Source organism: Scyliorhinus torazame, chromosome 8, assembly GCF_047496885.1.
Source record: "Scyliorhinus torazame isolate Kashiwa2021f chromosome 8, sScyTor2.1, whole genome shotgun sequence".
Classification (NCBI taxonomy): Eukaryota; Metazoa; Chordata; class Chondrichthyes; order Carcharhiniformes; family Scyliorhinidae; genus Scyliorhinus; species Scyliorhinus torazame.
In genome coordinates this window covers 257,391,455-257,415,446 of record NC_092714.1, presented here as the reverse complement: position 1 = coordinate 257,415,446, position 23,992 = coordinate 257,391,455, and the positions used below count along the sequence as shown (strand labels likewise).

Sequence of the window (23,992 nt, the reverse complement as noted above, 5' to 3'; positions counted from 1 at the left end):
GGTTGTGGGGGCCAAACCCACGCAAACACGGGGAGAATGTGCAAACTCCACACGGACAGTGACCCTGAGCCGGGATCGAACCTGGGACCTCAGCGCCGTGAGGCAGCAATGCTAACCACTGCGCCACCGTGCTGCCTGGGGCAGGCATTCTGACCTTGAAGGCGCAATCTGATATTCAGGTCCATTTTGCGTGCGAAGTAAGAGTGGTTGCCTGGAGCTGTTGTGTGATCCTTTGAGGAAAATGGTCCCCACATTAGTCTTTTTCTTTCATTTGCATCTTCTCCCTCGCCCCTCAAAGCATTCTGCAACAAATACCATCTGTTCAGAGAGAATTTGCTTGATTGACCCTGTCCACAACTGTCTTTTAAATCTGTCGCTAATTCTGTGATTAATTATCTTACATTGCACTTTTTTTTAGATAGTCCAGTTAATTATCCAACATTGCTGCTAAGGGATGAGATGTGTTCATGCCTCCCTCCACCACCCCCCACACTCTTATGAATGTTTGAAGCCAGTAATCATTCAGGATGTTAACTCGCTCACTTTCATCATATGTTTCAATCCCGATTTGCGTTTTCATCCCCTTTTTGGCTCTGGCTTGCCATTGTTCAGAGGGCTTTTAGTGCAGTGGTTTGGGGGGGACTAAGTCGCAGGTGTTTAGTGCTGTTAAGGTTGAGAGGTTTGTGGGTGTTACCTTTAGATCACAGCTGTTAAAGATATTGTTGCCTGAAGCTTGCTTCCCAGATTTCAAAGCCCTTCATAACGTGTGTCAAAGCAGCATTCAGTAATGCTGATTGGCCCAGAGCAAAGTGGCTTGCCACATCTTGAAAACATGAGGCTTCAACAGTGATGAGGACAGCAAGGCACAGCATTATAAATCCCAGTGCTCTTTCATATGTTTAAAGTGCATGTTTTGTCCCATAATATTGTCACATTCTACCCTGTAGGCGACTTAACACCATATATAGAGTCACCACATCAGCTAGTTGCATTTATATAGCACCTTTTACCTCAACAAAATGTCACAAGACAGGCCGCCCTTTCTCTTACACAAGCAACTCCCCATCTGTTGCTTTATTTCCTCTCTGGGGAGATGTGGGAAGATCTCGTGGTGTATCTTAGGGAAGCACGGTAGCACAGTGGTTAGCACAGTTGCTTCACAGCTCCAGGATCCCAGGTTCGATTCCCGGCTGGGTCACTGTCTGTGCGGAGTCTGCACGTTCTCCCCGGGTCTGCGTGGGTTTCCTCCGGGTGCTCCGGTTTCCTCCCACAGTCCAAAGATGTGCAGGTTAGGTGGATTGGCCATGATAAATTGCCCCTCAGCATCCAAAAAGCTTAGGTGGAGTTACTGGGTTACAGAGATAGGGTGGAGGTGTAGGCTTAGGTTGGGTGCTCTTTCCAAGGGCCGGTGCAGGCTCGATAGGCCGAATGGCCTCCTTTTGCACTGTAAATTCTATGATTCTATGATTTTTTCTTCAGAAAATGCAGCTGATTATCAATCATGTTATTGATCGGTAGGCAAGTGACCAGTCTGTGTAAGGGTTTTTTTTTTTCTTCCCTCTCCCTCAGCTACACATAGTCGCTGCCAACGGTTACTGCACGGTTGCTGAGCTGCTGCTCGAACATGGAGCTAAGGTAAACATCAAGGACCACGATGGCTGGGAACCACTGCACGCTGCTGCCTGCTGGGGCCAGGTCAGTTACTGCCCATTATTTGGCACGTTGGTACCTTGTGTGTGTATTGCTTAGAAAGAATGAAAGGAAAAACTACATTTGTATAGCACCTTTCACATCCTCAGAATGTCAATTAAGTACTCTGAGCATAGTCACTGTTGTGATGTAGGAAATATGACCGGCAATTTGCACCCAGTCAGCTGCCACACATGACAACGTGATAAAGAGCAGAAAATCTGTTTCAACAATGTTGGTTGAGGGACAAATATTGGACAGGACACTGCAGGCAAGTCCCTGGCTCTTCTTTTGTGCCCAATTCTTTTTGGTCCAATAAAGGGGCAATTTAGCGTGGCCAATTCACCTAGCCTGCTCATCTTTGGGTTGTGGGGGGTGAGACCCACACAGACACGGGGAGAATGTGCAAACTCCACACGGACCGTGACCCGGGGCCAGCCCGGGTTCTCAGCGACGTGAGGTAGCAGTGCTAACCACCGTGCCGCCCCTGACCTTTGCTCTTCTTTTGAGTAGCGCCGTGGAATATTTTACACCCAATCAAGGAGGAAGACCGGGCCTCAGCTTAGCGTCTCACCCAAGGGGCAGCATCTCTGACAGTGCAGCACCCTGTCTGCTGTACTGAAACGTACATCCTAGATTTTGTGCTCAGACCTGTGGAGTGGGGCTTGAACAAACAGACTGAGAACCAGGATATCCCAAATACTCCAGTCAGAAACAGTTCAAATCAAGAGGCCTTTACTTGTATCCCTGGACAATTAGTGCTCTAAATAATTAGAAAGTTTCTCAACTTAATTCAGGAACTAGCCTATTTATACCAGAAGAGCGGGAAAAAGTAGGCCACTCTCCCCAAATGCGGGGACACATCACCATTTACAATTTGTTATACAATCGTCTCAGCATTTGTTTTTTTGGATCAGCAAGGGGCGAGTTTTGAATATTTTCTATTCGGCAAACATCTTGACTGTGTGTTCAGCTGCACTCGACGAGAACACGTCCCATTAGGAATCACACTTGGATCAGGAGACCTGTGAAAGCGAACAGGATGTGGTCTGTTGTAGTACAATTCCATATGGTGAGAGTAAATACCATTGTTTTGGCACAATGGCAGCAGGGCATACGGAGTGGAGCGTGAGGTTCTGATGTGACACATTCCTGATCTGGGCAGAAGGTGACAAAAGTCTTTTATTTGCACATTTCACCGTGCAGAGTAGCATTGATAGATGGTCAGCCACTTGTTTCCTGTCTGCATCTCCCCAACTTTAGCTGGAATGGTTCAGGGGGTCGGGAGGGCTAGGAAGATGGAATGTGGAAAAGATGTACAATAGGAACTCTAAACAACAGACTGTAATACATGCGACTGTTTGATTTTCAATCTCTTCCTCTGCTTGGACCACTCTTGTCTTGCAAGCCATTCTCCTCCATAACTTGTCCTCCATCTGGAAGAACAATATCACATAGATCATCCTGGTAGCACAGAGGTTAGCATTGTTGCTTCACAGTGCCAGGGAACCGGGTTCGATTCCCAGCTTGGGTCACTGTCTGTGGAGTCTGCACGTTCTCCCGGTGTCTGCGTGGGTTTCCTCCGGGTGCTCCGGTTTCCTCCCACAAACCCCGAAAGATATGCTGGTAGGGGAATTGGACAATCTGAATTCTTCCTCAGTGTACCCGAACAGGCGCCAGAATGTGGCGACTAGGGGATTTTCACAGTAACTTCATTAACGTAAGCCTACTTGTGACGCTAATAAAGATTATTTTTAAAACATGGGAAATGACAAAATATCTTCTCCCTGAAGTAGAATACAACCTAACTGGGAACTGGAAGATTTCTCCCAGCCGAGGCCTTGAGTCTGAGTGATGGGCAGATCTGGAATTTTTCCAAACTGGGTCAACGAGTCTGAAAGATGGGCAGCCCTGCAGGTTGGAGCTCATTGTTTTATGATGAAGCCAAGTGATTACAAGTTGCTAAGACTCCACCTGTCAGTAATATTGTTAACAAAGCTCCAAGCTTCACCAGCCCTTCCGAAACCCAAGCTTTCTTTTTACATTTAGAGTACCCAATTCATTTCTTTCCAATTAAGGGGCAATTTAGCGTGGCCAATCCACCTGCCCTGCACATCTTTGGGTTGTGGGGGCGAAACCCACGCAGACACGGGGAGAATGTGCAAACTCCACACGGACAGTGACCCAGGGCCGGGATCGAACCTGGGACCTCGGCGCCGTGAGGCAGCAATGCTAACCACTGCGCCACCATGCTGCCCTACCCTGCACATCTTTGAGATGTGGGGGCGAAACCCACGCAAACACGGGGAGAATGTGCAAACTCCGCATGGATAGTGACCCAGAGCCAGGATCGAACCTGGGACCTCGGCGCCATGAGGCACCAGTGCTAACCACTGTGCTGCCCTCTCCCACAACCTAAGCTACCTATTGGGACAAGGGCCATGGGTGCAGGGGATCACCATCAACTCGAAATATCCCTCAGGGTTGCCTGCCCAACCTGCTGATATACTCCTGTTCTTTCATTCTCTTGGTTTCAAAATCCCGGACTCCCCACCTTAAAGCGTTGTGGGAACATTTTCACCACACGGACTGCAGCCGTTCGAGAAAGGCCCAATACAAGCTTCTCAAGGAAAACTACATTTGGGTAACAAACACTGACCTGCCAGTGATACTCAAAATCCAGGAGTGATTTGTTTTAAAAAAACAGTTTGAAGTGCTCATGATACAATGCAGACATTGACGGAGTCATATTCTTGTGTTATAATACTAATTACAGTTCCACACCTAGGAAGAGGTTACAGTTGTGTCTGAACAAAACATGTGCTGATTTCACATTCCCTGGTGATTATACTGGTGTGTGTGATGTGTGGCGACTCCCTCCTCTGGTGAAATCCAGAAAGGACAAATTTCCTGAAACACGTCAGCACCGTAAAGAGAGCACAGCCATTGGAACCCACAGCACCTTAATTGCTCTCGTTGCATTTTTGAAATTGGAAAACATGCAATTTCCTTTTGTGTCTTTCTGATGGATAAAAGTGTTTTTTGGGGGGAAAAAAGGCGTTATATTCACTCACATGCCCAATAAATTCTTGATTACAGAAGGATAAAACTTGAGGATAAAATTGAAATGGAACAGAGGGTGGGTGGCACAGTGATTAGCACTGCTGCCTCACAGAGGCCAAGGGAACCAGGTTTGACTCCAGCCTTGGGTGACTGCGTGCAGTTTGCACGTTCTCCCTGAGTCTACGTGGATTTCCTCCCACAATCCAAAGATGTGTAGGTTAGGTGGATTGGCCATGCTGAATTGCCCCTTAAGGGGTTATTGGGATAGGGCGTGGCGTGAGCTTGGGTGGAGTGCTCTATCAGAGGGTTGGTGCAGACTCGATGGGCCGAATGGCCTCCTTCTGCACTGTTGGGATTCTCATTTCTCTCCGCTTGTATTTGTCTTGAGGAACAAGCGAAAAACAGTTCGTACCAGTATTCTTAATTCCCAATTTATACTAGTGTTCCGTTTTAAGCTACACACGGCCGGTTTGGACCAGTATTCTTATTTCCCCCTTTTTACTGTTTTTTCCTTCTGTGTTAAAGTGTTTGTGATTAATAGCCATCTGCAGAACAGATGTGGCAATGCATAAGGAGAAAATAAACCTCATTCTGTTCTTCACTGTCCCCAACAGCTCTGATTTGAGACGGATCGGGAAAGTGTAATAGCTTTTCTGGTTGTCCCACTGATACAACTCAAACACACTGTGTTCCTTCTCTTTGCAGATGCAAATCGCAGAACTGCTGACCGCTCATGGGGCAAGTCTCGGTGCCAAGACGCACTCGAAAGAAACGCCAATTGGTTAGTCACAGATGTACGGTTGACGTCATTCACTTCGCCCAACTAGTGCCAGATTAAGGCTGGGGCAGGGAGAGGGACCATTGCTTGAATTCTCATTGGAATATAGAAATCGGCAGAACAAAAAAGGCAAACTTCCATCTGGTTCATTGTCTACCATTCTGGTAGTGACACATAGATATATAAAAGATAGGAGCAGGAGATATATAAAAGGAGGAGACCTTTTGACCCTTCGAGCCTGTTCCGCCATTCATCACGATCATGGCTGATGATCCAACTCTGTAGCCTAATCCTGCTTTCTCCCATAGCCTTTGATCCCATTCTCCCCAAGTGCTATATCTAGCTGCCTCTTTAATATATTCATGGTTTTAGCATCAACTACTTCCTGTGGCAATGAATTCCACAGGCTCACCACTCTTTGTGTGAGGAAATGTCTCCTTATCTCTGTCCGAAATGGTTTACCCTGAATCCTCAGACTGTGGCGCCTGGTTCTGGACACACCCATCATTGGTAACATCTTCCCTGCATCTACCCGGTCTAGTCCTGTTAGAATTTTATAAGTCTCTATGAGATCCCCCCCTCATTCTTCTGAAATCCAGCGAGAACAATCCCAACCTAGTCAATCTCTCCTCATACGACAGTCCCGCCATCCCTGGAATCAGTCTGGTAAACTTTTGCTGCACTCCCTCGAGAGCAAGAACATCCTTCCTCAGAGGAGACCAAAACTGCGCACAATACAGGTGTGGCCTCACCAAGGCACTGTACAATTGCAGCAACATATCCCTGCTTCTATACTCGAAACCTCTCCCAATGAAGGCCAACATACCATTAGCCTTCTTTACCGCCTGCTGCACCTGCATGCTTACCTTCAGCGAATGGTGCACAAGGACACCCAGGTCCCGCTGCACACTCCCCTCTCCCAATTTACAACCATTCAGGTAGTAATCTGTCTTCCTGTTTTTGCTTCCAAAGTGAATAACCTCACATTTATCCAAATTATACTGCATCTGCCATTGATTTGCCCACTCGCCCAACTTGTCACCTGCAAACTTTGGGATGTTACATTTTGTTCCCTCATCCAAATCATTATATATTGTGAATAGCTGGGGTTCCAGCGCCGATCCCTGTGGTACCCCACTAGTTACTGCCTGCCAATTTGAAGAGGACCCATTAATCCCTACTCTTTGTTTCCTCTCTGCCAACCAGTTTTTTATCCACCTCAATACATTTCCACCAATCCCATGCGCTTTAATTTTGCACAATAATCTTTTATGCGGGACTTTGTCAAACATCTTCTGAAAGTCCAAATATACCACATCGACTGGCTCCCCCTTGTCAACTGTATTGGTTACATCTTCAAAGAATTCCAACAGATTTGTCGAGCATGATTTTCCTTTCATAAATCCATGCTGACTCTGACTGATCCTGCCACTGCTTTGTAAATGTTCCGCTATAAAGTCCTTGATAATGGATTCAAGCATTTTCCCCACTACCAATGTTGGGCTTACTAGTCTATAATTCCCTGCTTTCTCTCTACCTCCCCTTTTGAATATTGGAGTGACGTGAGCTACCCTCCAATCTGCAGGGACAGTTCCAGAGTCTATAGAATCCCGGAAGATGACCACCAATACATCCACTATTTCCAGAGTCACCTCCTTAAGCACTCTGGGATGCAGATTCTCAGGCCCTGGGGATTTATCTGCCTTCAATCCCATCAATTTTCTCAGCATTAATACTTTACTAATGTCGATCTCATGATACCCATTATAATGGAGCTGTTGACTAATCATGACAATTAAACCCTTCCTTTGTTTCTGTTTAAAATTAATTGAAAATAACAATAATGCCTCTGCCACAGTTTTCAGTCTTTTCCAGCCTTCTTAATCTAGATACTTCAGCTTTCGTATTTTGGAGCACTTTCATTGGGTGTGTTTAGCCTCCGACAGCCTTGCGAGTATCTTTTTTGGTTCTGTTGTTTAGATCCATTCTGGTAATGTGTCCAGGTTAATAAGCAGAAACGTTTGCTTTTCTTCAACTATGTAGTTTATCTTGTGACCCCCCTCCCCACTTCACCACCCATGAAATTCTCCCAACAGCTTCAAAATGGAGGCTGGGCAGGAGGTGGCCTTCGTGTGGCCACCTGAAGTGCCCGAGTTGTGGCGAGGACAGGCGGGCGACGGGAATGCCACCAAGAGGTCAGGATGATTCCCCCCAACCCCCACATTTTATTAAGGGGAGGTGGTGACTCAGTGGGATTGTCACTGGGCTAATATTCCAGAGACCAGGGTAATGCTTTGGGGACCCGGGTTCGAATCCCACCACGGCAAATGGTGAAATTTGAATCTGGAATTAAAAGTCCAATGATGACCATGAAACCATTGTTGATTGTCGTAAAAATCCATCTGGTTCACTAATGTCCTCAAGGGAACGGAATCTGCTGTCCTTAACCGGTCTGGCCTACATGTGACCCCAAGACCCACAACAATCATCATAGAATTTACAGTGCAGAAGGAGGCCATTCGGCCCATCGAGTCTGCACCGGCTCTTGGAAAGAGCACCCTACCCAAGGTCAACACCTCCACCCTATCCCCATCACCCAGTAACCCCACCCAACACTAAGGGCAATTTATCATGGCCAATCCACCTAACCTACACATCTTTGGACTGTGGGAGGAAACCGGAGCACCCGGAGGAAACCCACGCACACACGGATGTGCAGACTCAGTACAGACAGTGACCCAAGCTGGAATCGAACCTGGGACCCTGGAACTGTGAAGCAATTGTGCTGTCCACAATGCTACCGTGCTGCCTCTTGTGGTTGTCTCTTAAGATGTGCCCTGAAAAGGCCTAACAAGCCACTCAGTTCAAGGGCAATTAGAGATAGGCAATAAATACTATCCCAGATCCCATGAAGGAATTCAAATAAAATGCCCTTTGATTCTATTCTTTCACACTTATTATGTCAGATAATCTTGAATTTGTAAGTAAATTTTGACTCTTGTGCAGATTTGAGTCTCAACTCTTTGGTCCCAATCTGATTGAATGATCTCATCTGAAAAACAGCACCTCCACCAGTTCAATGCTCCTACAGTGCAGGCACTTTGTGTCCACCGAGATTATATAGGCTCAATAATTTGCAGTGGGTCTCAAAGTCACAATCTCCAGATTCAGAGGTAAGGGAGCTGCCCACTCAGCTATGGCGCAGGTAGAAAGGAGACCACCTGAGATGAATCCTTCAATGATCCAGGGCTATGCTGTACTGGTCTGAGGTGGACTAATGTCACGTCTCCATTGCAGACCTCTGCGACGACGAGGAGTTCAAGGTTTTGCTTCGACAGCTCAAGCACAAACACGACAGCATCCTGAAGTCCCAGAGCAAGAACAAGTCATCCCTATGCAGGAGAACCTCGAGTGCTGGAAGCCGAGGGTTAGTACATTCGCACCTTTTAATCAAAACACTTAACCCATGGAAATGCTCAGTGATTCAACTGCACTTTGCCTTCCAAAGAAGTCACAGTTTTGGGTTCCTTGGTCATCGTGGATTTTCCCATCCTGTCCTTATTTGTAACATGAAATTAGTCCTTAGTGCCATTGTTTGCTGGTTGCGAACAACCGGCGCTCTCAAATTCCGAATCAGCTTGATCAAAATGTATCCTCTCAAAGCAGGAGACAACGACAGACGATCCCTAACGTCACTTCACTCAAAGGTGTGTAAATCTCAGAATTGGAGCTGTAGATGCTCAGTTGCTGCGCATACTGAGATAGATTTGTGGGTGCCAAGGGAGTTAAGAGACAGGGGGATAGTATTAATTTGTAAATATTTCATGACCTATAATGAGTTTTCTGATATCTGAGCATGCAGTCTTTCGCCCTTCACAAAAGAAAAGCTCCTTTGGCTCCTCACAATTGCTAGGGATGTGAAAATGCCTCCGCTCTCCTCATGTTTTGTTGGATTACCGTCAGAAGTCATGGGGAAATTTCTCACAGCAGTTTTTGCACTGGTAATAACATAGGCTATACATAACGTAAGGCTAATACACCAGGAGCTACTGCATAGCGATTATGAACAGGAAAATTAGATGGTTTGACTTCCATCCCTTGCCTGGGGCAAGAACGCTTTAGTGTCCCAAACACTGTTGTGGCTCAGGATAGACTGGGCCAGCGAATGTGGTGTGGGTCCCAAAGGTCGACCAGTTGGCAAAAGTGGGTCCCGGGAAAATTAAATTTGAAAAATACTGGTCCAGGTCACCGAATTGGTAAACCACAAACCTAAAGCAATGTTCTGGGCTCCAGGCTCGAATCTCACCACAGTAGATGGTAAAAATCATCCTGTGGCAGGCATGGATGAGCTCAAACCGTTTTTGAAATGTGTGGCTTGCACAAGCCGGACCTCGGTTCTTTGAGTTGGGGGCAACACACATAGTCTACCTGTCAGCCTACCTGCCATGGCACTGTGCCACTCTTGTGATGAATGCCACACTGGGCCTGTACGGTCGGTCTCCTCCTGCTCTCTGCTGACATTGCCACAAGGACACCACTGTGCTGTGGTACTCATGCAGGCCTCCACTTTCATACGCAGTACTGAGCCTGGGGTTGGGGAGTGCCAGGGGTCTTCTGCTCCCAGTGGCTGACACCGTTGTCCACGAGGTCACCACTGTATTGCGGTACTCAGGCAGAACTCCACTTTCACACATGAGCATCGTGACTGGGGTGGGGAGAGGGGATAGAAAAAACAAGTGGGGGGGGGGTGCAAAGGGGAAGAAGGACTGTGCAAGGGCTATGAGGGGAGATGGGTGAACACGGGTGGGGGGGGGCAATAGGAAAAGACGCACAATGGAAGATAGAGGGCCAAGGAGATTGAGGAGGAGGAACAATGGAAGGCAGAGGCTAGACCAAGGGGTAGGAAACTGGGGCCTGGCAAGGGTACAGGAAACGCTGTCAATGGGGATCAAAAGGATATAAAGGTCTTGACTGGAAGAGGATGCACACTGATTCGAATAGAAGGGATTTAGTGTGGCACATGGAAAAAATACTGTTATAACTTGGTATTATTAGCGTCTCTTTCATGGCAGGCATGTAGTTTCTTAAACAAGTTGTTACTTTGACTGCTGTGAAGATCTTGAAAAGCAGAAGATTCTCAGTAAGCTGCAAGGCTTCTTATAATTGAATTGCCAGGAGATTGGCTTTCAGGAGAATATTGAAATTGAAACAAGTTTGATAGTCTTTCTCCCACCTTCAGGGTATTTCTGCCTTGGCTACTTGGTTGACTGCAGTTTGTTTGATGGCTTTCAGCTGGTGTCCATGTCTCTGCCGAACTTATCCTTGCTGTTTTAAAAGACAAATATAACCGTCTCACCCATGTGATATGTTACGAGTCCAAAGTCTTTTTCCAAATATGTTTGTGTGTTAGGCTGATAAACATTCTGTGTTGTGGCTTTTCACATTTCAAGCGCTGTCTTAAGAACATCGGAACAGGAGTAGGCCATTCAGCCCCTCGAACCTGCTCCGCCATTGAATACTATAATGGCTGATCGGACATTTTAGTGCCTTTTACCCCCACTATCCCCGTAACCTTTTTATGTTATTGTCAATCAGAAATCTATCAATCTCTACCTTAAATATACCCAATGACTGAGCTTCTGCAGCTCTCTGGGGTAGAGAATTCCAAAGATTCACAAGCCTCCGTGTTAAGAAATTTATGCTCAAAAGGCTTCCTCCTTATTTTGAAATTGTGCCCCCTGGTTCGAGACTCCCCAACCAAGGGAAAAATCTTACCTGCGTCTACCGCTCTCCATTCCTTTAAGTGTTTTGAAGGTTCAATGAGATCACCTCTCATTCTCTGAAACTCTAGAGAATACAGGCCCAGTTTTCCCAATCTCTCTTCATAAGACACCCCCACCATCTGATGAACCTTCGTTGCACTCCCTCTACGGCAATACTACCCTTTCTGAGGTAAGGGGACCAAATTGCACGCAGGACTCTGGGTGTGGTCTAACCAAACATGTATACAATTGAAGCAAGTCCTTATTGCTCCTGTACTCAAATCCTCTTATGATAAAGGCTAACATTTAATTAGCCTTCTTAATAACTTGCTGCACCTGCATGTGAGCCTTCAGTGACTTATGAACAAGGACACCCAGGTCCCTATGTACATCTACATTTTCTAATTTCTTTTTATTTAGGAAATACTCTGCACATCTGTTCCTTCTACCGAAGCGGATTACCTCACATTTTTCCACATTATGTTCCATCTGCCATGTCCTTGCCCACCCACTGAGTTTGTCCAAATCCTCCTGTAGCCGCTTTACATCTTCCTCACAACGCACATTCCTGCCTAGCTTTGTACCACCCATCAACTTGGAAATATTACATTTGGTCCCCACATCCAAATCATTAATATATATTGTGAACAGCTGGGGCCCAAGAACTGATCCTTGTGGTAGCCCACTAGCCACAGCCTGCCAATAGGTGAATGACCCATTTATTCCTATTCTGTTTTTTGTCTGGTAGCCAATCCTTAATCCATGCCAGTATATTGCCTTCTATCTCGTGTGCTTTCATTTTGCAAATCAGCATCCTGTGGGGACTTTATCAACAGCCTTCTGAAAATCCAAATGTACTACGTCCATCGACTCTCCTTTATCAATTTTGTTAGTAACATCCTCAAAAAATTCCAAGTTCGTCAGACATGATTTCCCATTCGTAAATCCATGCTGACTTTATGCCCAATCGGATCGTGATTGTCCAAGTGTCCATTTATCACATCCTTTATAATAGATTCTAGGGCAGTACGCTGGCGCAGTGGTTAGCACTGTTGCCTCACGATGCCGAGGACCCGGGTTCGATCCCGGCCCCGGGTCACACTCCGTGTGGGGTGTCTGCGTGGGTCTCAGCCCCACAACCCAAAGATGTGCAGGGTAGGTGGATTGGCCGCGCTAAATTACCCCTTCATTGGAAAAAAATAATTTGGCACTTTAAATTTATAAAAAATATATATATAATAGATGCTAGAGGCCAGTTAAGAGTCATTCACACTGCTGTGGGTCTGGGGTCACAAGTAGACCAGACCAAGCAAGGATGGCAGATTTCTTTCCCGAAAGGATGTTGATGAACCAGATGATAGCTTCACTATGATTGAGATTAGCTTACATTTACAGATTTTGTTAATTGAATGTAAATGCCGCAAACTGCTATGGTGGGATTTGAACCTATGTCCCCAGAGGATTTGGGCAGCACAAGGCAGCACAAGTGGATAGCGCTGTGGCTTCACAGCGCCGGGGTCCCAGGTTTGATTCCCCGCTGGGTCACTGTCTGTGCGGAGTCTGCACATCCTCCCTGTGTCTGCGTGGGTTTCCTCCGGGTGCTCCGGTTTCCTCCCCCAGTCCAAAGATGTGCAGGTTAGGTGGATTGGCCGTGATAAATTGCCCTTAGTGACCAAAAAGGTTAGGAGGGGTTATTGGGTTACGGGGTGTTGCTCGTTTTAGCCTTAGCTTAATTGCTCTTATTCTGTCACCTTTGCTCTTGAGTCGCCAGGTATCTTTCTGATACCGCCACGTGGTCCAAGTCCGAGTAATGATTAATAATCCAACACACCGCTTAGTAAGAGTTAAATCAACGCTCATTTATTATATACAGCAATTAATACTTATACATTAATTCTACTTCTAAGCTACTTCCTACAACTAACAGGCCAATACTTAACTTTGGAAATGGCCCACCAGGTCAGGGAAACGAATGGCCTTTCGAATGGGTTCTGAGCCTGCGGGATTCAAAAGCTGGTACAGGTTGATAGTCAGGAGTGCCTATCTCGTAGCGATCATTGGAGTAAAACTTCCGTTCTCTGCAGAAGGGTCTCGAAGGGTGCGGAGAGAAGAAGAAGGGAAGAAGGGTCGATTTGAACTTGGCCCCTATTCTTATAGTCCCCAGGGGCTTCCCGCCTCTCAGGGCGGACCTTGTACCTGGTTCCAAGTGATTGGACTTGGTCCCAATCACTTGGTTCGATATTCTCCAATACTGGAGCGATTCCTTGATCGAGGGGTGGTCGTTTACCTTTCTTTGTGTCAGCTCCTGCTGGCGCCGAAAGGTCTGGGTCTGCTTTGTGTTACTAATTTGTAGCATATTGTTCCCGGGATTGCTACTTTATATGCAGACGGCTGGGGTGTTGTTATGTTGATGGCTGCAGGTATCGATTCGGTCTGGCTTCCCCAGAGGCGAATATGCTGTTTTACCTGCAGCTGTCTGTTTGAGTAGCCATTTTACATGGCTACAGGGGATAGGGCGGAAAGAGGCCTTAAGTGGGTCGGTGCAGACTCAATGGGCCGAATGGCCTTCTGCACTGTGTGTTCTATGTAGGATTAGCTTTCGCATCGAAATTACCAGTCCAGTGACATAATCAGTCTGCCACAATCTCCTCTAAAAGGCCACGGTCTTTGTGTTTGAGCAAGGGGCCATCATAATACAGTGAAAAGGTCATTGGGACCCATTTCACAAATGTCTAACACTCACTGAGTTCCGATGTCCCTGGTGAAACAGGGAGATGAGTTGTCTGAAACCCCACCATCTCTATGTTTTCATCCACATTTGAACAGGTATTTGCGGCAGCCATCTTCCCGGATATTGTGTTCATTTTTTAAAAAAATATATAGCTTTAAAATTTGTAATTTCTTCATGCCTGTTCGGGGCAAGACGAAAGGAAAAACGTCAGCACATATGGTGTACCGGACTAACGGATACTTCTTTCAGAGAGTCCTGACCAATGCACGATGGTTTCCTTCGGTGCTGCATATGAATTCCAAATGATTGCCACCTCTCAACTAAGGAGCAATCTGTTCTCATTCCACGCAGGGTGATCAACACTCACGGAGGAAGGGAAGGGACACTCCAACCTAGGGGTTCATTGGGGTAAGGGGTGAGGGGAGGAGCTGTCAGAGTGGTGGGGTGGGCAGCACGGTGGCGCAGTGGTTAGCACTGCTGCCTCCCGGCGTCGAGGTCCCAGGTTCGATCCCGGCCCTGGGTCACTGTCCGTGTGGGGTTTGCACATTCTCCCCGTGTTTGCGTGGGTTTCGCCCCCACAACCCAAAGATGTGCAGGCTAGGTGGATTGACAACGCTAAATTGCCCCTTCATTGGGAAAAATGAATTGGGTACTCTAAATTTTTTTTTTTAAAAAGAGTGGTGGGGTGGTGTTGTGGACGGCTACCATGGTGCACCAACAGAAAAGGAGCAGATGTGTGAGATTTCATGGAAAAAACGGCATCCTGTCACCATGGGACCTGGGACATGGGACAGTGCCCTCTAATACAGGACTATCCCATATAACAAGGACATTGCTGGTAACCCTGACTCCACCAGCAATCGCACACAGTTTTAAAAATAAATTCCAATTAAGCGTCAATTTAACGTGGCCAATCCACCTACCCTGCATATCCTTTTTGGTTGTGGGGGTGAAACCCACGCAGACACGAGGAGAATGTGCAAACTCCACACAGACAGTGACCTGGGGTCGGGATCGAACCCCGGTCCTCGGCGCCGTGAGGTAGCAGTGCTAACCACTGCGCCACTGTGCTGCCCTTAAGTTCCACGGTCTAACCACTCACGGAGTAATAACATTTCTCCCGAATACCCTTTTGGCTTTGATATTGACTGTCTTCCCGAAATGAAAAATGTTTCATTAGCCATCGTTAAGATCCTTCATCTTGAAAACCGATATATTCCTTTTCTTGCAGTGAGGGAAGGGAATGGGAAGTGACACCAATCAGCTTGTGCCCTGTGAGTTGATCTAAGGACTGGGTTAGCCCCAGGCGGCGCGGTATCCATTCTCAAGTCGGAACAATCAGTGTAGGGAAGCTTTGTGCAAAGAGTGATGTAGATCTCCTGTTTCCCTTCAGGACAGTCGTGCGTCGCGCAAGCGTGTCTGACCGAAATAATTTGTACAGGAAGGAATGCGAGCAAGAAGCAATTATCTGGCAGCAGGTGGGGCAGAAGGAAATGGAAAGGGAAATTGCGAGCAGCGACGGAGAAGATATGGAGTCATCCAAAGATCAAGAGAATCTGACCCCGGTAAAGACTTCCACTAAAATATCCAGGTGTTGGAGTTTCCATCATTCAGGATGCAATGTTAAATTGGGGCCCTATCTGTCCATTCATATGTCCCTTACTGTGTTCCTGGCAAGTTTAACGTTGCCCCTGCATCCCCCGGTCTGATCATGTCTCGGGTTAACATGGATAATCGGGCCCCGAGTTGATCTGCGTATTTTAAAATGGCGCGGCCGATTTCATAGAATTTGCAGTGCCGAAGGCGGCCATTCGGCCCATCGAGTCTGCACCGGCTCTTGGAAAGAGCACCCTACCCAAGGTCAACACCTCCACCCTATCCTCATAACCCAGCAACCCCACCCAACACTAAGGGCAATTTTGGACACGAAGAGCAATTTACCATGGCCAATCCACCTAACCTGCACATCTTTGGACTGTGGGAGGAAACCGGAGCACCCGGAGGAAACCCACGCACACACGGGGAGAATGTGCAGACTCCGCACAGACAGTGACCCAGGAATCGAACCTGGGACCCTGGAGCTGTGAAGCAATTGTGCTAACCACTATGCTACTGTGCTCCCCCGACTTAAATAAGAACGTGAGAAGCAGGAGCAGGACTGTATCTTCGAGCCTGTTCCCCAATTCAGGTGACCGCGACTGCTCTTTGGCCTCAACTCCATTTTCTCCCCTGCTCCTCATATTCCCCCGATTCCCTGAGAGACCAGAAACCAAATCATGATTAAATATAACCAGCAAGGGGAGGCCTTGCCAGCTGCAATTTAAAATTACAATCGGACATCACTGGGCGGGCGGGGGGGCTGTGAATAGGAACAAAGGAAATGAGAGGAAGAGAAAACCATTCGTCCCCTTCAGCCTGCTCTGGCATTCGACTGGATCATGGCGGACCTTCACGTATCTCAATGTCCCTTGATGTCTTTAACAGCTAGAAATGTACCCACCCATCTTAGTCTTGAACATACTCATTGATTGAACCTCCACCAGCTACTGGGGCAGAGAATTCCAAAGATTCACCACCCTCAGAGCAAAGAAATTCCTCCTTATCTCAGTCCTACATCTTATTCTGAGGCTGTGTCCACTGGCTCTATACACCCCCTCCCCCTCCCTTTACCAGCAAGGGAAAACCTTGTTCCGATATCTTCCCTGACACGTCCTGTTAGAATTTTGCACATTTCTATGAGATCACCTCTTAGGCTTCTAACCTCCAGAGAATACAGGTCCAGTCTCCTTTGTCTCTCCTCCTGCCATCCCAGAGATCAGTTTAGTGAACATTTGCTGCAGTAGTCCCTCTATGGCAAGTATATCCTGCCTTAGGTTAGGAGGCCAACACTGCACAAAGTACTCCAAATGTGGTCTCAGCAAGGCTCTATACAATTTCAGCAAGACATCTTTACTGCTGTACTCAAACCCCAATGCAATTAAGGCCAACAGCCCATGGGCAGCATAGTAGCACAGTGGTTAGCACAGTTTCTTCACAGCGCCAGGGTCCCAGGTTCGATTCCCGGTTGGGTCACCGTCTGTGCGGAGTCTGCACGTTCTCCCTGTGTCTGCGTGGGTTTCCTCCGGGCGCTCTGGTTTCCTCCCACGTGTCCGAAAGATGTGCTGTTAGGTGAATTGGACATTCTGAATTCTCCCTCCGTGTACCCAGACAGGCGCCGGAATGTGGCGACTAGGGGCTTTTCACAGTAACTTCTTTGCAGTGTTAATGTAAGCCTACTTATGACAATAATAAAGGGTATTATGATTATTTCCCTTTCTAATTGTCTGCTGCACCTGCATGTTAGCTTTCAGTGACTTGTGAACAAGGACCCGGCTCGCTTTGGACATCAACACCTCTCAATCGCTCCCCATTTAGAACATAGAACAGTACAGCACAGTACAGGCCCTTCGGCCCATGATGTTGTGCCGACCATTTATCCTAATCTAAGATCAACCTAACCTACACCCCTTCAATTTACTGCTGTCCATGTGCCTGTCTAAGAGTCGCTTAAATGTCCCTAATGACTCTGACTCCACCACCTCTGCTGGCAGTGCATTCCACGCATCCACCACTCTCTGTGTAAAGAACCTACCTCTGACATCTCCTCTATACCTTCCTCCAATCACCTTAAAATTATGTCTCCTCGTGACACCCATTTCTGCCCTGGGGAAAAGTCTCTGGCTATCCACTCTATCCATGCCTCTCATCACCTTGTACACCTCTATCAATTCACCTCTCTGCCTTCTTCGCTTCAGTGAGAAAAGCCCTAGCTCCCTCAACCTTTTTTCATAAGACATGCCCTCCAGTCCAGGCAGCATCCTAGTAACTCTCCTCTGTACCCTCTCAAAAGCATCCACACCCTTGCTATAATGAGGCGACCAGAACTGGACACAATATTCCAAGTGTGGTCTAACTAGAGTTTTATAAAGCTGCAGCAAAACCTCACGGCTCTTAAACTCAATCCCCCGTTAATGAAAGCCAACACACCCTACGCCTTCTTAACAACCCTATCAACCTGGGTGGCAACTTTGAGGGATCTATGTATGTGGACCCCAAGATCCCTCTGTTCCTCCACACTTCCAAGAATCCTGCCTTTAACCCTGTATTCAGCATTCAAATTCGATCTTCCAAAATGAATCACTTCACATTTATCTAGGTTGAACTCCACCTGCCACTTCTCAGCCCAGCTCTACATCCTGTCAATGTCCTGTTGTAACCTGCAACAGCCCTCAACACTACAACTCCACCAACCTTTGTGTCATCGGCAAACTTACTAACCCACCCTTCCACTTCCTCATCCAAGTCATTTATAAAAACCATAAAGAGCAGAGGTCCCAGAACCGATCCCTGCAGGACATCACTGGTCACCGACCTCCGGGCAGAATACTTTCCATCCACTACCACTTGCTGTCTTCTTTTGGCCAGCCAATTCTGTATCCAGACAGCCAAATTTCCCTGTATCCCAATTTCCCTAACTTTCTGAATGAGCCTACCATGGGAAACCTTATCAAATGCCTCACTGGAATCCATACATACCATATCCACTGCCCACCCTTCATCAATGTGTCTCATCACATCTTCAAAGAATTCAATGAAGCTTGTGAGCTGCCCCTCACAAAGCTATACTGACTATCATTAATCAAACTATGTTTTTCTAAATAATCATAATTCCCATCTCTCAGAATCCTTTCCAATATTTTGCTCACCACAGTAGTAAGACTGATGGGTCTGTAATTCCCAGGGATTTCCCTATTCAAGAAAGGGAACAACATTCGCCTCCCTCCAATCATCCGGTACTACTCCAGTGGAGAGTGAGGACACAAAGATCAATGCCAACGGCGCAGCAATCTCCTCCCTCCCTGTAGTAACCTTGGGTATATCCCGTCAGGCCCAGGGGACTTATCTATCCTGATGCTTTTCAAAATTTCCAGCACATCCTCTTTCTTAATATCAACCTGTTCAAGCCTATTAACCTGATTCACGCTGTTCTCACAAGCAACAAGGTCCCTCTCTCTAGTGAATACTGAAGCAAAATATTCAGTGAGTGCCTCCCCTACCACCTCCGACTCTAGGCACAAGTTCCCTCCACTATCCCTGATTGGCCCTGCTCTCACTCTGATCATCCTTTTATTTCTCACATAAGTGTAGAACGCCTTGGGGTTTTCCCTAATCCTTCCCGCCGGGGCTTTTTCGTGCCCCCTTGAGCTCTCCCAAGTCCATTTTTGAGTTCCTTCCTGGCTACCTTGTAACCCTCTGGAGCCATGCCAGATCCTTGCTTCCTCAACCTTATGTAAGCTTCCTTCTTCCTCTTGACTAGAAGCTCCACTTCTCTTGCCATCCAAGGCTCCTTTACCTGACCATTCCTTCCTTGGCTCAGTGGGATAAAACGATCCAGCACTAGCAGCAAGTGCTCCTTAAACAACCCCCACATTACCTTTGTGCATTTCCCTGAGAGCAACTGTTCCCAATTTATGCTCCTCAGCTCCTGTCTAATAGCAGTATAATTTTCCCTCCCCCAATTAAATACCTTCCCATACTGTCTGTTCCTATCCCTCTCCAAGACTATGGTAAAGGTCAAGGAGTTGTGGTCACTGTCACCGAAATGCTCTCCAACCGAGACATCTGACACCTGGCCTGGTTCGTTGCCAAGCACCAAATCCAATATGGCCTCCCCCCTCGTCGGCCTATCTACAGATTGAGTCAGGAATCCTTCCTGTACATACCTAACAAAATCTGCTCCATCCAAACCATTTGCCCTAAGGAGGTTCCAGTCAATATTAGGGAAGTTGAAGTCACCCATGACAACAACTCTGTTACTTCTGCACCTATCCAAGATCTGCCGCCCAATCTGTTCCGCATCTCTCTGCTGCTATTGGGGGCTGTATAAAAAAACTCCCAATAAAGTGACTGCTCCTTTCTTATTTCTGACTTCCACCCATACTGACTCAGTAGACAAACCCTCCTCGACTACCTCCTTTTCTGCAGCTGTGATGCACTCCCTAATTAACAGTGCCACTCCTCATCCTCTTTTACCTCCCTCCCTATTCTTCTCAAAATATCTAAACCCTGGAACATCTCACAACCATTCCTGCCCCTGTGAAATCCATATCTCCGTAATGGCCACAACATTGTACTTCCAAGTACAGATCCATGTCCATGCTCTAAGTTCATCTCCCTTATTCCTGACACTCCTTGCATTGAAACAGACACACTTTACCCCATTCCCCTGAGTGCAACTTTGCCCTGTCAAGAACATAAGAACAAATGAACTAGAAGCAGGAATAGGCCATCTGGCTCTTCGAGCCTGCTCCACCATTCAATGAGATCATGGCTGATCTTTTGTGGACTCAGCTCCACTTTCCGGCCAGAACACCATAACCCTTAATCCCTTTATTCTTCAAAAAACTATCTATCTTTATCTTAAAAACATTTAATGAAGGAGCCTCTTCTGCTTCACTGGGCAAGGAATTCCATAGATTCACAACCCTTTGGGTGAAGAAGTTCCTCCAAAGCTCAGTCCTAAATCTACTTCTCCTTATTTTGAGGCTATGCCCCCTAGTTCTGCTTTCACCCACCAGTGGAAACAACCTGCCCGCATCTATCCTATCTATTCCCTTCATAATTTTATATGTTTCTATAAGATCCCCCTTCATCCTTCTAAATTCCAACGAGTACGGTCCAAGTCTACTCAACCTCTCCTCGTAATCCAACCCCTTCAGCTCTGGTGAATCTCCTCTGCACACCCTCCAGTGCCAGTACGCCATTTCTCAAGTAAGGAGACCAAAACTGAACAAAATACTCCAGGTGTGGCCTCACTAACACCTTATACAATTGCAGCAGGACCTCCCTAGTCTTAAACTCCATCCCTCTAGCAATGAAGGACAACATTCCATTTGCCTTCTTAGTCAACTGTCTATCCTTTCTCACAGACTCGCTGCATACTATTTCTGCCTGTTCAACAGCTACCCTATCCTCTGATGCGTAGCTCTGGGTCCTATCCCCCTGCCAAACTAGTTTAAAGAATTATTTAAGAAATTGCATTTCTGTTTTTCCTACCAATGTGATAACTTCACTTTTTTATACATTAAACGCCACCTGCAATGCTCTTGCCCATTCACCTGGCCTGTCTAAATCCACTTTACGTCCTTCTCACAACTCGTGTTCCGACCAAGATGTGAGTCATCAGCAAACTTGGAAATATTATATTTGGTCACCACACCCACATCATTGATGTAGATTGCCAATAGCTGGTGCCCAAGGACAGATCCTTGCGGAACCTCACTAGTAACAGTCTGCCAACGTGAGAGTGACTGTTTATCCCTACTCTCTAACTTCAGTCTATGTCAGTATATTACCCCCAATCCCATGTGCTCTAATTTTGCTCAACAACCTCTTGTGTGGAATCTTCTCAAAAGCCTTCTGAAAATCCATGTACAGCACATCCACTGGTTCACCCTTATCTATTCTGCTAGTTACATCTTCAAAAAACCCTGATTTGTACTGTGCCCTACATTACCTCTACGGTTTGGCGACCTACAAACAACTCCTGCCATTGTCTGCTGCCCCCTGCTGTTTCTTAGCTCCACCCAACCTTGATCTTCCGATCTACGATCCTCCCTCACTGATTTCATCCTTTATTAACAGCGCTACCCCAACCCCTTTTCCCTTTTGCCCATCCTTCCTAAATGTTGAATATTCTTGAATATTCAGTAACCAGCCTTGTTCACCCTGCAGCCATGTCTTCATAATAAAAAGTAGATCGTATCTGGTTAATTCTCATTCTGCTGCCACTTAACCCACCTTGTTGTGTGCATTCAGCAAGGGTGTCTTTCATTCTCTCTTTGAATTATTTTCACAACTTCTAGCCTTATCTGCGAGTTGTACTCTCTGCCCCTTCTTGCCACGCGTTGGCAATCACTTTCCTTACTCTATCTTGCTCTCTTGTCTTCTCTTCTCGCACTTCCCTTTGGTTTAAAGCCCTCGTTATATAACTGTTGCTAAATGGGAGACGTTGGTGCATTGGAGGTATTGCCGCTGGGCCAGCAAACCAGAGACTCGGAGTAATGCTCTGGGGGCCCATGGATCCGGGTTAAAATCCCACTTCAATAGAGAAAACATCTGGGATTGAAAGTGAAATGTCGATTGTGGTTACAAACCCATCTGGTTCACGAATGGACACTGTCTGTGCTGAGTCTGCACGTTCTCCCTGTGTGTGCGTGGGTTTCCTCCAGATGCTCCGGTTTCCTCCCACAGTCCAAAGATGTGCAGGTTAGATGGATTGGTCATGCTAAATTGCCCTTAGTGTCCAAAGTTGCCCTTAGTGTTGGATGGGGTAACTGGGTTATGGGGATAGGGTGAAGGTGTGGGCTTGGGTAGGGTGCACTTTCCAAGAGCCGGTGCAGACTCGATGGGCCGAATGGCCTCCTTCTGCACTGTAAATTCTATGAATCTATGAATGGAGATCTGCCGTCCTTAACTGGTCTGGCCTACGTGTGACTCCAGACCCACAGCAATGTGGTTGACTCTTAAATGGTAACACCACCACCTTCTCAAGGGCAATTAGGAATGGACATTAAATGCTGGCCTAGCCAGTGACACCCACATCCAATAAATAAAACACTCGCCAATCAGGTGAGGGACCTCCCAATCCATTCAGCGATAAATCCTCCCCACTCCTTTTAACTACCTCCAAATATCTGTGCAGAAAAATAGAATCTTTGAACCAATATTTGTTATGAAGGAGAAAGAACATTTTTTAGAAGATGTGCAAGACTCTCTGGCACTGTTTAAATTGTGCAATATAGTCAGTTTAATATGTTTGTTAATTGGTGCATTGATGCTCATCTATGTGCTGTGGTTCACAATTATACCACTAGGTGGCAAACAACCATAAGACAAACCAATATGAAAGATGCACAATTAACATTGAAGTTATGTAACTTAGAAAAAAAATCCACAATGCAAACTTTAATGCAACATTGCATTATACTTGGGTATAAATTTCACAGGGAATTCACCATCAACATTCACCATTGACCAGAAACTGAACTGGACCAGCCATATAAATACTGTGGCACGTGAGCAGGTCAGAAGCTAGGAATTCAGCAGGAAATTACTCGCCTCCCGACTCTTCAAAGCCTGTCCATCATCTACAAGTCACAAATAAGGGGTGTGATGGAATGCTGTCCACTTGCCTGGATGAGTGGAGCTCCAATTACGCTCAAGGAGCTCGACACCATCCAGAATAAAGTACCCTGCTGGATCAGTGCCTCACATTAAACAGTCACTCCCTCCACCACAGAATACACACTACCATCCTCAAGATGCATTCTAGCAGGGCAGCATGGTGGCGCAGTGATTAGCACTGGGACTGAGGACCTGGGTTCGAGCCCTGGCCCTGGGTCACTGTCCGTGTGGAGTTTGCACGTTCTCCCCATGTTTGTGTGGATTTCACCCCCGCAACCCAAGATGTGCAGGTTAGGTGGATTGGCTACGCTAAATTGCCCCTTAATTGGGACAAAAAATAATAATTGGGTGTTCTAAATTTTTTTTTATTTTTTTTAATGCACTCTAGCAACTCACCAAGCCTCCTTTGGTAACACTTTCCAAACCCATGACCTCTGCCACCGAGAAGGACATGGGACGTACCACCACCTGCAAGTTCCCCTCCAAGCCACACACCATCCTGACTTGGAAATACATTGTCCTTCCTTCACTGCCGCTGGGTCAAACTCCTGGAACTCCCTCCATAACAGCACTGTGGGTGATCTGAAGTCAGCAATAAGCTCCTTCATCTGTGCCCTGTCGAGAGCTGTGCTACGTCCTCTAGGCAGAGGGATATCTGACATTTAACCTCTTCTCTGTGCTGAGTAGCTGATGCCAACGAAGGTGGAGAATAACAACCAAGACTGCACTGTTGAATCAATCAGC

General features: G+C 46.7%; 1 protein-coding gene across 3 annotated transcripts in view; it reads left to right on the top strand.

The window, feature by feature from the left end:
• The window catches only part of LOC140428552 (protein phosphatase 1 regulatory inhibitor subunit 16B-like), a 219,657-nt gene that overhangs the window by 192,873 nt on the left and 2,792 nt on the right, over positions 1-23,992 (top strand). For all 3 annotated transcript variants that reach the window (XM_072515153.1, XM_072515154.1, XM_072515155.1), the window contains 4 exons: positions 1,570-1,695; positions 5,458-5,533; positions 8,828-8,957; positions 15,417-15,588. In XM_072515153.1, coding sequence (XP_072371254.1) covers positions 1,570-1,695; positions 5,458-5,533; positions 8,828-8,957; positions 15,417-15,588 — 504 coding nt within the window. The remainder of the gene's footprint in view (positions 1-1,569; positions 1,696-5,457; positions 5,534-8,827; positions 8,958-15,416; positions 15,589-23,992) is intronic.